The 16,173-nt window shown below is 37.5% G+C and overlaps 1 protein-coding gene across 1 annotated transcript in view; it reads right to left on the bottom strand.

Annotated features, from left to right (window-relative positions):
• Window positions 1–16,173, bottom strand: part of DNTT (DNA nucleotidylexotransferase) — a 104,713-nt gene that overhangs the window by 52,088 nt on the left and 36,452 nt on the right. Inside the window, exons 6-9 of the mRNA XM_014957363.1 lie at window positions 13,541–13,711; window positions 12,320–12,391; window positions 9,363–9,486; window positions 8,299–8,431 (exon numbers count right to left, since the gene is read on the bottom strand). Coding sequence (XP_014812849.1) covers window positions 8,299–8,431; window positions 9,363–9,486; window positions 12,320–12,391; window positions 13,541–13,711 — 500 coding nt within the window. The remainder of the gene's footprint in view (window positions 1–8,298; window positions 8,432–9,362; window positions 9,487–12,319; window positions 12,392–13,540; window positions 13,712–16,173) is intronic.

Genomic DNA, 16,173 nt, shown 5'->3' with positions numbered 1-16,173 from the left:
AAACCTTTAGTGCTCACCCACTTACAGCAAATACTTTTCAAGAAGTAAATTTTAAATATCCCATTTCATCATACTTCCTGGCCTGAGTATTAAAATCAAACTGCTTAAATTCACTGGCTGAGCATTTCCTAAATCAATGCATGATAGTAGCTGTCTTCATGCCAAATGTTTGTAAAAGATACCCTTATAATTATGACTTTTCAGAGCAGTACTTGAAAATATGTCTCCCTGTAATATCCATGTAAAAGGCCAAAAAAGGCCAAAAAACCCCCCAAAAAATCACTAATGGCTGGAAAAAAATTTCCAAGTGCTTGATTTTTCTACAAATTGTGAATGATAATTGCAATTGACAGTTTATTCTCTCTCTAGTCACTCTATCTATTACTTAGAATGGGGATTTAGTAGATTCTGAAAATATTTTGAGAGAAAGCAGGAGGATTTATATGGACAGTTAAATAGAAATGAGACAGAAATATTTTAATTCAATTTGGCATTTCAATTTCTTGGCCAAAACCCAAACCAAATATTTCAATGATCTTGAAAAGGCACTGTAACACTTCAGAAGTTTCTGTGCCTCTGACTACCTCTTCCATGAGGCACATACCCTGTCTTTAGGTGAAATGACACAACGTTGTATGAAACTGCCATAACTGGCGCTCATCATGAAAAAGAAATTCTGACTAAAAAAACCTCATTTAACTAAAGGAATACAAATAATTTGAATTATAGCCTCTATCAGGAAACAGAATGACATTTATGTCCACTTCTTTAATGAAGAACTGAAAATTTTCACAGAAACCAAGCAATGTTTATAAACATTCTGGTATATATTTTCCAACTAACCCTAAATATCAATGTATGTTCTACTTCATTCACTATCTTAGTTTCTGTATGCTGATAATGTGAATATTGCAAGCCAAAACATATCAATGGTGTTATAGAACAGTTCTATACCCAGTAATATACAAATTCTCCTCCAGTATTTAAAAAAAACACATATCAAATATTAATTAAATGCCACTAAAATGAAATTCCAAAAAGTGTTCTTCACTCAAATCAAGACTTGCTTACACATAGTGAAGCATGTGATAAAATTCAAAACTTACTGAAAATGAGATATTAATATTCTCTCTATATCATATTCATATTATATCTAATATCAGTAGCATGAAAAAGAATGGCTCTGCAAACTGCACGAGCCCTATTTTATGCACTTCAAATTAACTGCAGCACATATAACATGACAGCTACAAAATAGTTGCAAGGTTATCATCATTGATCTTGCCTGGGATTTTCTTGTAAAGAATTACTTGTCATTCTCTCTACAGATTTTGAAAATGAAGCTCATTCAGGCTCTGAATACATTTCTGTACGTGTTAATTTTAGGTATCAATTATTTGTACAGCATCCTTTTAGTCAGAACAGCTGTTATTACCCCATGACATATCATACTAATCTACTCCCAAATTACCAAAACATTCCAAGAACAACTGTTCAACCTTAGTGTAGGAAGCAGATTTTATATCTGATAAAATTACACTAATAAAACAATTTTAGCACATGCTCTGTATCATGCAACTGGGCAGCCCAGCCCCAGACATTATGTTATAAAAATGTCTGGGGCCATTGGACTTGATGTGATTTTTTTGGATGAAATGGTATTCTGTTCACACTGTATCAGCACCACTGCCTCTATGCTGTGCAAAATACCTTTTGTGAGCTTATTTAACATATGTTTTATGCTCACTGAAAAATTATGTATTTGTGTATTGTATATGTAATTGTGCATTTGGGAGAACCATGTTCAAGGAAAGGCAGAGCATTTCCCCTTCAAAAAAAAAAAAAAAAAAAAAAAAAAGAGAAAAGTGTTTTCAATATGTCATACCAAAACTTAGTAATTTACATGTTTAATTTTCATAATGCTAAAAGTAAAAAGTAGTGCATATGTTAGTTGTTCTAAGATGCTGAATGAATAATTTTTACTTAATCTAGCATAATAAAAATCACAACAATTATTATTGCTAACATTTTTAAAAAGTAATGGTCAGTAGAATAGATTAAGTGTATTTCATTGATATATTGGGACTATAAATAGTTCCATTATAACCCCTTTTTATAACTTTTTGAAATATTCACTCTGGCAATCTTTGTCTATAAAATTGTGTAAATATGCCAAAATCTGTTTTAACATTTTGGAATTCTAATGGTATATTATATTAAAGAGAAACAATGCATAAACTGCTAGAGTTTGGAGCTGGGAGTACTGTTGTTCCTACTGAAAGCTGTCACCACTTCTTTCCCCTTAGGTGAATCTAATGAGCCAGCCATTAGAGCATCATACAAGCAGCTCAAAGAGCAAAACTGAAGTCAGTGCTGAAATCTTCTCCAGCTAATGACAATGACATTCTCTTGCATTTTGATAACCAAAGCCATACATCTATGTTCCAAATCATCCTTGACCCAGCTCTTCTATATGGGAGACAACCCATTTTGCTTTTGTTGTATCCCATGATGAGCAGTAAACCCAGCAGTTTCCCCATGCCTGCTCGGATACATAGTGAAAGTTTTATCATAGTGGTCTGTCTCTGTTACAGAATCACCGAACCACAGAATCGTCATGGTTTGAAATGGACCTCTGAGATCATCAAATCCAAACATACACATACACAAAAAAGCCTCCTACACTCTCAGGCACTAGAGCATGCCCTGAAGTGCTACATCTCCATGTTTCTTAAATACCTCCAGGGATGGTGACTCCACCACCTCCCTGGACAGGCTGTTCCAGGGCCTGACCACTCTCTCAGGAAAGTCATTCTTCCTAAGATCCAAGCTAAACCTCCCCTGCTGCAACTTCAGACCATTTCCTCTGGTCCTGTCATTATTCCCTTGAGAGAAGAGGCCAACCCCCACCTTTCTACAACCTCCTTTCAGGGAGTTGTAGAGAGCAATGAGGTCTCCCCTCAGCCTCCTCTTCTCCAAACTAAACATGCCCAGTTCCCTCAGCCTCTCCTCATAGGACTTGTTCTCTAGACCCTCCCACCAGCTTGGTGGCTCTCCTCTGGACACGCTCCAGCACTTCAGTGTCCTTCTTGTAGTGAGGGGCCCAGAACTGAACACAGTACTCGAGGTGAGGCCTCACCAGTGCCCAGTACAGAGGCACCATCACTGCCCTACTCCTGCTGGCCACACTATTCCTGATACAGGCCAGGATGCTGTTGGCTGCCTTGGCCACCTGGACACACTGCTGGCTCATGGTAAGCCTGCTGTCCACCAGCACCCCCAGGTCCTTTTCCACTGGGCAGCTTTCCAGCCACTCTTCCCCAAGCCTGTAGCGTTGCCTGGGGTTGTTGTGACCGAAATGCAGGACCCAGCACTAGGCCTTATTAAACCTCATCCCATTGGCCTTGGCCCATTAATCCAATCTGTCCAGGTCCCTCTGGAGAGCCTTCCTACCCTCAAGCAGATGAGCACTCCCACCTAGCTTGGTGTTGTCTGCGAACTTACTGAGGGTGCACTCAATCCCTAATCCCTATATTTCTAAAATATAAGTTACTATATTATCAATAGGCACTATGTGCTTTTATCATAGGCATAGAATCTTGCTGCTGCACAGGTAACCACAATTATTTGAGTGTGCTACATGGATCACAAGAAAACCAAAACGTAATTTGTAACCTGTGAATCATATGGACAAAGCACACAGAAAGACTAACAGAAAGGCATACTGCAGTTAATGACCATGATGATTTATTCTTATTATTTTATATAATTATTATTCCAGATCCCTTTCTGAACTTCTCCAGTCAAATTTGGTGTTTGTGAGTGTGTGTATTGAGATACTAATAACTACTACAATGATTGAAGCCATAAAATACATGTAGTTTTTAAAGCTTTCTCCAAGTATTTTTGCTCTTAGGAAGCCCTCAATATAGACCACCTCTTGTGGCAAAACCAAATACCAGCAGGTAAATCAAGTTAGCAAATGTGGTGATAATGATTCAGCGCATGAGAACCTTTTACTGAAGTCACTGTGAAGCCATTTTCTATCATGGAGCTGTGGGAGAAAGGGGGAAAACTACTCCGGTTTCACTATTGTGAAACCTAATTTGAAGCTCTCTGTCTACTTGTCTTCGCTAACAACCCCGCAGTGATGTTAATATTATTAATAAATAGCATTAATACATTACTAATAGGAATCACATTTTCTGTAACATGCACAAGATGAGATAATGCTATTACTTCTGAAAAACCTTTCATTCTTTCCATAATATAAGATATATTCTTAATAGCCAGGAAAAAAATTACCACGTCCCAAGTTTAACTCTCATTTAAAAGTGATAATATACATCAGACTAAACTACACTCCTGACTTGGAGACACTTGGGACAAACACAGTACTAATCAGTGATGTCACATGCTAAAATAAAATTTATTTCCCCCCTCATGCCAGGACCTCTCTTTAGCTCAGTGCTGGAAGCCCAGTGGCTTTTGTAACCTGTAATATGATGTGCTATTCCCACCTCAGAATCTGTCTCATTAACTTCAAGAAAACAGTCCTTTAAACCTCAGCAATTCAAAATAAGAGACGGTGAGCACTGAAAATAATGCCATGCCAATTCCTGATTCAAATAGACTAAAATCAGTCTTTCTGATAACATTGTCCATGGTATGCTTTATATATTGTACTACCAGTATCTTCAATACTTTCTTCTTTAAAGTCAAACTGATAGACCTCACTAGAGAGACAATGAAATGCATTCCACACCACATGTGTGTGATTTATTTATTTCATAACTGCAACTGTTATAATTCTGTATTTCCATGCAATTCAGTATTGTAATTTCTGTTTCAAAATGACCCAGACAAGTGCGGTTCAAGTTGCCTTCACAACCCTTTATTTTAGTTACTTTTAAGTCTTTATATTCCTTTATGGATTCACATAGCTGAAAAGAGAGTTGCCCTCAACCGTAGTATTATTGCCATTTCCAACCAAAGACATAAGGAAAGCATTTCTGATTAAAAATGTTTTATGAGTTATTGCTTTGTCAAGACAGGCAAAAAGATGAAAGAATTGGAAAGAAAAGGCATCAAGGAAGTAGCAGACACTGAACTCTGCTTCAGTAACATGACCCTTGAGAGGAAGCAAAAGAAAGAATTTGGGGCTAGCAAACTATGGAATATTAGAACAAAGGGAAAAATAAATTGCATGCAGCTGGTCAGAGAAACAGGTCTTGGTATGTTCTCAGTAAAATTACATCAGCTTTTACAATTTTCATGCCTTACTCTAACAACTTGTAGGTCTGGTACTTTGACTAAACCACATAGCTCTAAAGAAGAAATTTGATTTTCACTTCCTGTCTATGGCCTTTTTTTCTCTCAGAATCTTCCACCATTCTGAATTAGAAATACACAAATAGTAGTCTCCAGTACTACATAATCTGCAAATGGACAACTACTGGCTTAATCCTGTAATCTCGCTTCCTTGACACAAGTACTGTCCTAACACAGTCTCCAGACAATCATCCAAAGCTGTGCTCAAAATATCCTTCTCTCTTCAAGACTCCATCATTTTCACTGTGCGTTGACAACCCTTCTTTTTGTTTTCCTGTTGCTGTCTAACATACAGCTGCCAGCCAAGTCTGTTCCTGCACTTGTGCTTGCAATTTGATTACTGAGGGACTGATACCCTGATGCTTTTGTACTTTAGATAGTGGCTTCTCTTGTGTTTGCTCTTAATCCTTTGAACTGCTTCTTCATTTATACCTGAAAGATGGTTCATCTGCCACTATCCATGATTATGGCTGCTAGCTTAATGCTAGCTTAGCTAGCATTAAAACTAGTACTAGAAGCAACACAGAAAACTAAAGGTGAAAGCTAAATCAAACCACAGAAAAGGCCATGAACAAGTTTTCCAGGGTTTCAAAAAAAACCCACCACTGTTATTTACTTGAATTTTATACTATGTTTCCTAATTTTAATTAAAAGAAATACTGCAATGTCTGAGTTCATGAAATTCCAGAAATCTAATGGAAAGGGTCTAGTAACTGATTAAATATATCCATGTGCTTCTTTGAGAGCTTTGAGAAAAAAAAATGTAACTTTCCTGTAGTTCATCTCCACCCTACTGAATTTCCATGACTGTAGATTGCTAATGGCAGTGCTGTTCCTTGTACACAATCAACTGTTTATTTTTTCCAAGTTATGAAATAAATACATGAGACAAGAAAAATCTGGGTCCTGGGGAATTAATGTATTATTCAGAGCAATCATGAGCTGTTTTTTCTCTTATGTTAGTAGTGTACAAGGTATAGCACAAGGGAACCAAGTCAAGTTTGATTAATAAGGTTTGCCTACTTCTGTTATTAATATATTTACATAATGATGAAAGAAACAAATAATAATTTGTTTAAACTTGATTAAATCAAGCTTTCTACAATCCTTCACTGTGGCTTTTGGTCCGTGGGCTGGTAAAATGCCATTTAGGACTGACATTTTGAAACAGGTTTTTTATACATTCTCTGTATATGTAAAGGCACATAATTAATACAGATTTATGAGCATGACAAGAACTACAAGTAGTGACATAAGCGGGGACTGAATACAGAGCAAGGAACCTGATACTCCTGAAGACCATTCCCAGTCTCGATTGCTGTGCAGCTTTGTGGCTTTAGGAAAGCTCTCAACCAAGTGCTGAAAGAATGAATTGTGTATACCCTGAGTAACAGTTTCAGGTTTGGTGTTACAGACCAAGACCAAAAGCTTTAGGAACAAAAATCACCCAGGAAAGATATTCTGAGATCACCTAATCTATACAGAAGTTGGTGTATATTCAGTGCTTTATATTCGGTTTAGTCAGTATTTATTTCAATGTATACCTCTAACACTACAAACTCTGCCTGAGCACATTTTGATCTCATATTAGCAAGTTCTCTTAAAAAAAATGCAGATGAGAAAATGCCAAGATTGCCTTAAAGCTGTTGTATTTTTCTTTCAAGCATGACTTTATAATAGTCTCAGCACTGGGAATTCAGATCCACTAAAAGAGAAAAAAATATGCTCGAGTCAGGTATGTGATCTAAACATCATTTTTCCAGCAAGCTGTTCTTAGATTTTGTTCTGACAAACCAAACTTCTATTGTAATAAAACACAAGAACGTAGGAACTGGTTGAGTGGATGAAGGGAAAACAGGGGATGTTGTCTACCTTGACTTCAGCGAGGCTTTTGGCACTGTCTCCCATAACATCCTCATAGGTAAACTTAGCAAATGTGGGTTAGATGCGTGGACAGTGGGTTGGATTGAAAACTGGCTGAGTGACAGAGCTCAGAGGGTTGTGATCAGCAGCGCAGAGTCCAGTTGGAGGCCTGTAGCCAATGGAGTTCCCCAGGGGTTAGTAGTGGGTCTGGTCTTGTTCAATATATTCATCAATGACATGGATGAGGGGACAGAGTGTACCCTCAGAAAGTTTGCTGATGACTCAAAACTGGGAGGGGTGGCTGAAACACCAGAAGGCTGTGCTGCCATACAGACCTGGACAGGCTGGAGAGCTGAGTGGAGGGGAATCTGATGAAATTCAAAAAAGGCAAGCTTAGGGAGGAATAACCTCATAGAGTGGTACAGGTTAGAGGCTGACCTGCAGAAAAGAGCTCTGTAGAGAGAGACGTTGGAGTCCTGGTGGACAAAAAGTTGACCATGAGCCAGCAGCATGCCAGCATGGTCAAGAAGGCCAATGGTCATTAAAAAGAGCATGGCCACCAGGTCAAGGGGAGTTATTCTCCCCCTCTACTCTGCCCTGGTGAGGCCCCATCTGGAGTCCTGTGTCCAGTTCTGGGCTCCCCAGTTCAAGAAGGACAGGGAACTACTGGAAAGAGTCCAGCAGAGGGCTATGAAGATCATCAGGGGAATGGAGCACCTCTCTTATGAGGAAAGGCTGAGAGACTTGGGTCCATTTAGCCTGGAGAAGACTCAGAGGGGATCTTATCAATATCTAAGGGCCAATGTTAAGAGGATGGGGTCAGGCTCTCCTCAGTGGTGCCTGGCAACAGGGCAAGGGGCAATGGGCACAAGCTGGAACACAGGAAGCTCTGTCGAGCATGCGGAGGAACTTCTTTACTTTGAGGGTGACAGAGCACTGGAACAACCGTGCAGAGAGGTCTCCTTCGCTGGAGAATTCAAAACCTGCCTGGATGCATTCCTGTCCAGCCTGCTCTAGAGGAACCTGCTTTGTTTCCAAGACATAAACGTAATTTTGTGTGTACCTGAATAAAACAGTCAAGTGACCTCATTTGCTTTCACTCACCTCCGGAAGCCACCAGTTATGGTAACTAAAGCATCTGGTAGAAATGTACACACAGTACTCTTGACAATCAAGCTTACTGCATCTGCTTCTGCCTTAGTTACACAGCTAACAAGGTCTTCATAGTAGAGAAACCCTGGAAATCAAAGGCAAAAAAGTGCTGATAACTGTGGAATTATCAAAATCTACATAGCACTAGGTAAGCCTCATCTGAAATTACCCTGACTTTCCTACCAGCTCACATCAATGGTTTTTCTGAATATACTGCTTTAAGAAGTGCTTTTCCTTTCAGGGGTTCTACCCAAATACAGGGCTCAGAGGTAAGTGAAATGTCCTAGCCATCTTTATGTCTGATCACAGAGCTGTATCAAAAAAGCCCAGTCCTGCTGCTTGCTTCACATTTGGATATGATATGTAAAAGAAAAAAGGAAAAAAGAGCATGAATAAGGACTATGGACGATGCTGATCCAAGGATTCTGAAGTGATGTAAAACACACGGGCTTAATGCAAAAATAAAGTTACATTATTTTAATGTCATATCATATAATCTTTTCCTAATGTAAGTGATTCCTTTGTTTAAATGAGTTCTTTTATTTCGGGAAGTGGCACACATTAAAAAAAATAATCTACGCGGAAGGAACATTATTTGTTTGACCATGTTTAACACTTTAAAGTTAAGATGTTATAGGATTATGGAAGTAATTTTACAAGTACTTTATTACAAATCTTGATTTACCACTAAAGTAGGTCTGCTTTGAAGGAGACAGGTCTCTTCTGAAAAGTGGTCCTGGGCTTTCCTAATGCTGTAATTTTTTCACAATCTGTGCAATAATGACCCATTAATTGCTTTGTGTATAAGAACAGATTTCATTTGGTATCTGTGCAAACAATTTTAAAAAATATGCATATTCTTATGTTTTGAATGACATCATTTTTAATTAGGAGCCCATTCATAAGACACTGCAGCAAGAAAATGGATGTATAAACAAATGCTGCTTCCTCCTCTGATTCTGTTATCAAGTTCTTAGAGCACTGAGATAAAAGGTTTTGTGAGATTTTCACCTTACCTGCTTTCTGCATTTTTGAGAGCTTCAAGGTTTTGTCAGCTTTTATCTCTTCCAGAGTTTGTAAACCCATTCTGTACCATTTCTCAGCTGTCTTCACTCCCACTCCAAAGACTGAAGTAAATTGCTATGATCAGTTAAAGAACACATATCAGTGTTGTTTTCTAAAGGAGCAGTCAATTAAGAGTAAGCAGGTATCAATGGGGTTATACAGGGAAAATACTGGGCTGAGTTTATTCTACATCAAAGATAAATAAAAGTATAATACAAACATACAGATGCAGCTTGCTTTCTTCACATAGTGGTGTTGAACAGACAATTGTTTTTATACATGGACAGTTTTCATTGAAGTCAAATCTAAACAATAATATGGTAGTAGCCCCAGTATCTTTATGTGATGTACACTTTCAACTAAGGTTTGAAATAAGGATAGTAGTCTTTATTTTTACTGCATTTCTTAATACAAATGCAAACAATAAAGTTAAGTAGCTGTATTCCCTTGCTCTGAGTTCATAGATTAAGAAATTTCTCAATATTATCTTCCTAACTTGACCGACATCATGGTTTTGTCTGATATGCACTACCAGCTCTCAGTTGTACGCATGATGTTGGTGTTGCTGCACTCCACGAGATGGGGTTAGTGGGAACCCTGTGGCTCTTTAAATTCTGCACCAAGGGCATGGTGCATGGAAACAGATGCTAACTACATAAAGATAATTAATCTACTCTTACACTGTATTCTATGAAACCCCTATGTTTGGAGGTCATGTCAAATACTGTTTCCAAAATGGGATTCAGTTTCAAGTAAAGGATAATTTTCATTTGTTCACGTATAACAGTCTTAAAATTCTTCAGTGCTTATGTGAGCCAAGCTAAATCTCTATATGCCTTATTTGGAGCATAGATTTCATTATTTTGCCCACTGGGAAAAAAAAAAACCAAAACAAAAAACCAAAACCCAACCAAATCTACCAGTTTCTGAAGTTTTAGTATGGTTATATTCAGTCTTGTTCCCCAAGAAAGGGTGTAAATCAAAATGTCACAGTTGTAAGCATTACTCAGTGCTCATATCTCAGTTGAACACTGATATGAAAGCAAAGACAGAAAACTTTCATGCTTGCCCAAAAAGCATGTTCTTTATGTTCAATTTACAAACACTGAAGCTCTCAATAGTTTCTTTGTACTTTTACAGAATTCAATGAGTAGCTGTGTAAGACATTAATAACTGCTGTTTTCCATTGAATCTACAACCTCTGAATTTCAACCATACTAGCTTTATTTTGTGTTTTCCTAATGAGATTAATTCCTTGGAAATAATTAAGGTAAAGAAAAGAGAAGAATTAATATCTTGGACAATATTAAATAGGAATTACCCTAAATTTTGTATATAATGGATGAAATTGCCTATTCTTTGTCCAAAACAAGGGTGTTTATGAAAGAATGTGATTTTTCAAATACTTAGATTATTATCTTTTGATGTCTTTGCTAGTGCAAAAAGATTTTCAAAAAGGTCTATTACTGGGTTTATAACTCTTCCAAGAGATTTAATTAATATTCGGATAAAGAGCTAAAGAAAATGAATTCTATGCCAGTGTCTAAATTTTTAGAAAAAAAAAAATCCACATTTTTTTCTTTCCATACTAAGATGCATTATTATTGACCATATTTATAGATGTCCATTTAGAGACACTGCCAAGAGTGAGTAGCAAGTAGCCCATTTCTTCAATTGTGTATGCAAGCATAGCTCTCTTTTCCAGCTGGTGAAAGTGAATTATATGAACTTGTCCTCTGCAGCATCCACTTCCATAAGGAGGCAAACTGACTGTGTGAGTGATTTGCAGCTATTACTAGAAACAAGCTAAACAGTAAAATTTAGGAATTCGCTAATACTATTGGATTCTTCATGGCTTTCTTAGATACAAGATAAAAAAATGTTGGGAACAACTAGTTGCAGCCCATTTAGCCAAAACATCAAGACTGTGTTCAGCTAAGAAAAGAACCACGTAAATTTGTTGTAATATGGCACATGAAACCAGGCATAAAGCATATTGAGGTAATCTGTCCCCTGATAGGTTTCATTCTAATCCCCAAGAAATTTTCTTAAATATTGAAACATAAGACTTAATGGCTAATTCTCAATCTCTATTACCATTAATAAGCCAGTCTGTTTCCTGAATCTTGCTATACATGTGAATCTACACCTTTTTTTCTGAGTACTACTATAGATGGCATCACTGAACATCCTTTCATACTTGCATTACAGGTCAGAGAGACTGGAAGAACCTTTCAACAGGTGAAGCAAAAGTGAGCAATGTAGGGGAGTTTCATTTTTTTTACTCTCTGATTTCAATTTTTCTGAAGACACAAACAGGATATTTTCAGAGATTAAAACTGCATATAAAATTGAAAATATATTTTTCCAGTAGAGAATTCACTGAGTATTTAAGAAATGGGAACTAGAGTATTTATGCAATTTAGATTCCCTGTAACTATGAGGAACTGTGACCATGATTCTGAATCTACAATTTGCCTAACAAAGAAATATCTCCAATCCTATTCCTTCTGCCTTACACAAAAGAGAATTAAACTGGATGAGTCATCTTATTCACCTGATATTTTCTTAATTCCAGAATAAGACAGTGTAGTATTATAATGATACTGTTTCTCAACTGAGAAAACAAAAAACAGACAAAACCAACAAAAAACCCAATTGGGTTAAACGTACAGCAAAGAGTATGCATTACATTAGTTTTAGGGAAAAAGTGATTGTTTGGTTCAAGCTTAAGAGCAACTGTGTATGCTCTTTATAAATAAAATTATAAATATAAATAAATATAAATATATAAATATAAATTATAAATATAAATTATAATATAAATAAATAAAATTTGTGGTTATGTCTAAACTCTACTAAAGAGAGGTAAATTTTAAACAGCAGCAACAAACCTCAAAAGATTTACCTTAAATGATTTGTATCGTTCATCATTTAACACTTCTTTAGCTTTGGAACTCTCCCCTTCTTCAATAATCTCCTAAACAAAGAAAAACATTACAAGAAAAGTAATCAAGTTTACAATAAAATGTAGTAAAATGATCTAAAAGAAAGTCCTATTAACCTGTGCAAACATGAAGAGTATCCTTAGCAAGCCTATTGTTTTATTCCATTAGGATCAAATTCTGCAGTCCTCTTTAAGATAGAAAATTACTCAAGGATGAAATAGAAACTGGGAGCATGGAATATATTTTATAGTATTTATTTACTCATAAATTCACAGCCAGAAAACAGCTATTTATGATAAGTTATCATGAAAATTATATTTCACCATTTGGTTGCATTTAATTCTCTTAAAAGCAAGAGCATTGTACGAACAGATACTTATTTTCTTGAGTGTATAGTCTTTTTGACAAAAACTGGAAAAAACCAAACCAACACAAACCCCACCAATAAAACACCAAGAAATCATCCTATTTTCCTATTTTCTGTGGGATCACAACTGAATTCCCAGTCCCCAGGTAGCAGGTACAAATAGTACTTCAGAGGCTACATTCTTAATTGGTGGAGTGAGGCAAATGAGGAGCCAGAGTGAATCATAACACTCAGCAATGACCTCTCCAGACAGCAGAGACCTCCTGCTGGAATATCAGCAGCCGAGATGAGGGGTCCTGAAAAGACTAAGAATTAAAGAAAAATGCAGGGAATACTCAAAGTTCCAGTAAGATTGTAAAGTCCATCCATCACCTAGATAAAAGGCTCTGCTATAACTCAGAGAAAGGTAGGGTTTAAGGACTAAAATATTTACCAGTTTTGCAAAAATAGTATTGCTAATAAAGCTTTCAGGTGAGCGAAGTGATGTTGCCAAGTGCAGAAGTTACATGAACAAAACTATTAACAGTTAACCTGTCACACCCAAATCAGTGAGCCTTTAAAAATTACATACAAAGATGATACTGCTTTATTTACTAATTTGTATTTATTCCAAAGGGCGGGTATTACATGACAGAACCTTGTTACAACAAATGGTTTTCAGAAATCATTGCATTCTTAGTAACGAGAATAATATAATGTTATTACAGGAAATACAGGTCATGTCAATACACACGGATATCAATGCTGCACTCTGTGACCTCTAAAAGTATATCTGTAATAGAATCACTAGGCAGATAATTCAGAGGTATGTTACCTCAATGACATCTCTGACTCGGTCTCCCATGCAGGGCAACCCTTGTATATCTTTCATTCTGGTTACTGGAAATGGCAGAAATTTCAGCACAGAAGCTGCTCTCAGAAATTCCAGGCAGAATATTTCATTTTCTTTGAACTCATAATTTTCAGCCATTATCTCAAAGGCATCCTGGGAAGGGGAAAGAGGACAGGTGTAGAAAAAAAGGTTAATAAAAGCTTAAACTATGCAGTATGCTCCTTAGAGCAGCAAGATCTAAGGAAATGAGAATCTAGGTTTTACATTTGACAAGCCGTCTAACTCACTACAATGCAACTATTGTGCCATGTCTGCAGCAAAGTCAAAACTGCTTAAACAGGTGGAAATGATTTCAAAAGAAGTTCCAACAAAGCACCAGTCTAGGTTTTAGAAAGTAAACAGCAATTCAAACTCAAGAAGACAAAACATGTAGCATTCTATGCAACACTTTTTGAGTATTTTGTAGAATGACATTCATTATCTCTTAAATTACCATAATAACCCAAGGCTCTTACATAGCATTTTTTACTTACATGTCTCAAAATGTTTTTTCATAGGGAAGGAATTTATTATTTCTATCATAGAAATGCAGAACATGACATTAGAAAACTTGCCTAAAATTACTATAAAAAAAAAAGAAATCAAAGGAAGAATTGGAAGCTAATGGAATTGGGCACTGATTCGCAATTCCTCCTCTGGTACTCAACACATACATATTTTAGGTTAACCCCATCTACAAAATCCTGCATCAATCCAGCCATTAAATCCCAAGAAATCCAAGGTGTTTCCTGGCCATGTATTTCCCAAGTCAGAGAGCATTTATTGAAATGCTTCTTATTTTGAAGTTAGTATGTTTAAATCTCATATAAAAGCACACAATATAAAATTACTGTTATTGTCAGAATTATCTTTGAATTAATTCACATTGGATTAATTTGTGGATTAATTGGCTCTGTACATTAGGGAGAGTTTTGATTGTGTAGAGCTTGATTCCAGTGATGATAAAATTGAGTGTTTATGGGTAAGGAAGACGGGAAAGACAAATAAGGGAGATTTTGTGCCGGGAGTCCTCTATAGACCACCCAACCGGGATGAGGAGGCAGATGAAGTATTCTATAAGCAGCTGGCTGAAGTCTCACAATCACCAGCTCTTGTTCTGGTTGGGGAACTTCAATTTACCAGATATCTGCTGGAAATATAACACAGCAGAGAGCAGCCAGGCTGGGAGATTTTTTGAATGTATGGAAGCTGACTTCCTGACACAACTGGTAGGTGAGCCAACCAGGTGAGCTGCCTCGTTAGACCTACTGCTTACAAACAGAGAAAGACCAGTGGGAGATGTGGTAGTTGGAGGCTTTCTTGGGCTTAGTGACAATAAATTTGTCAAGTGTTCAATTCTAGTGATGTAAGGAGGGGGTTTAGCAAAACCTCCAGCCTGGATTTATGGAGGGCAGACCTTGGCCTGTTCAGATCACTGGTTGAGAATCCCTTGGGAGGTAGTCCTGAAGGGCAAAGGGGTCCAGGAAAGCTGGATGCTCTTCAAGAAGTAAATCTTAAAGCCCCAGGACCAGGCTGTCCTCATCTGTCACAATATTGGAGGGCGGCGAAATCATTGGCCTGGTTGAACAAGACGCTTTTGATGGGATACAAGCCAGCAGTGTGCCCAGGTGGCCAAGGCGGCCAACGGCATCCTGGCCTGTATCAGGAATAGCGTGGCCAGCAGGAGTAGGGAAGTGATGGTGTCTCTGATGAGGCCTCACCTTGAGTGCTGTGTTCAGTTCTGGGCCCCTCACTACAAGAAGGACACTGAAGTGCTGGAGCGTGTCCGGAGGAGAGCCACCAAGCTGGTGAGGGGTCTAGAGAACAAGTCCTATGAGGAGAGGCTGAGGGAACTGGGCATGTTTAGTTTGGAGAAGAGGAGGCTGAGGGGAGACCTCATTGCTCTCTACAACTCCCTGAAAGGAGGTTGTAGAAAGGTGGGGGTTGGCCTCTTCTCTCAAGGGAATAATGACAGGACCAGAGGAAATGGTCTGAAGTTGCAGCAGGGGAGGTTTAGCTTGGATCTTAGGAAGAATGACTTTCCTGAGAGAGTGGTCAGGCCCTGGAACAGCCTGTCCAGGGAGGTGGTGGAGTCACCATCCCTGGAGGTATTTAAAAAACAATGTGGCACTTCAGGGCATGCTCTATGGCCGAGATTGTGAAGGGTTATTTTGTATGCTAATTCAAGAATTCAGAAGGGTTATTTTGTATGCTAATTCAAGAATGATTTCTTTATACTAGGGTAAAAAGATAAGAGTTCATACAAAACCAAATAATTTCAGCATAATTTTCTAATCACTTAAAATTTTCCAGGTATCATAAAAACTGTATTTCTAATGAGTGTGGGAAAAAGATTCTTATCTCTAACAAGGACAAAGTTAGAATCTTTTGTGAAATAAACTTTCCATATTTTATGCAGATATAATAAATAAACATGAAATAGCACCATAATATTTAGAGTTGTGCCCAAAAATAAGTAATCCAGAAGGTCAGTACATGAAATCTTCATTTTCAGACACAACCAATGAGTCTGGCAATACTGAAAATCATCATCTTCTTTTTGAACTTGTAGCCAT

This window comes from Calidris pugnax, unplaced genomic scaffold, assembly GCF_001431845.1.
Source record: "Calidris pugnax isolate Ruff unplaced genomic scaffold, ASM143184v1 scaffold4, whole genome shotgun sequence".
NCBI lineage: Eukaryota > Metazoa > Chordata > Aves > Charadriiformes > Scolopacidae > Calidris > Calidris pugnax.
Note: the sequence above shows the minus strand (reverse complement) of the source record. Positions and strands in the feature narration are given on the sequence as shown.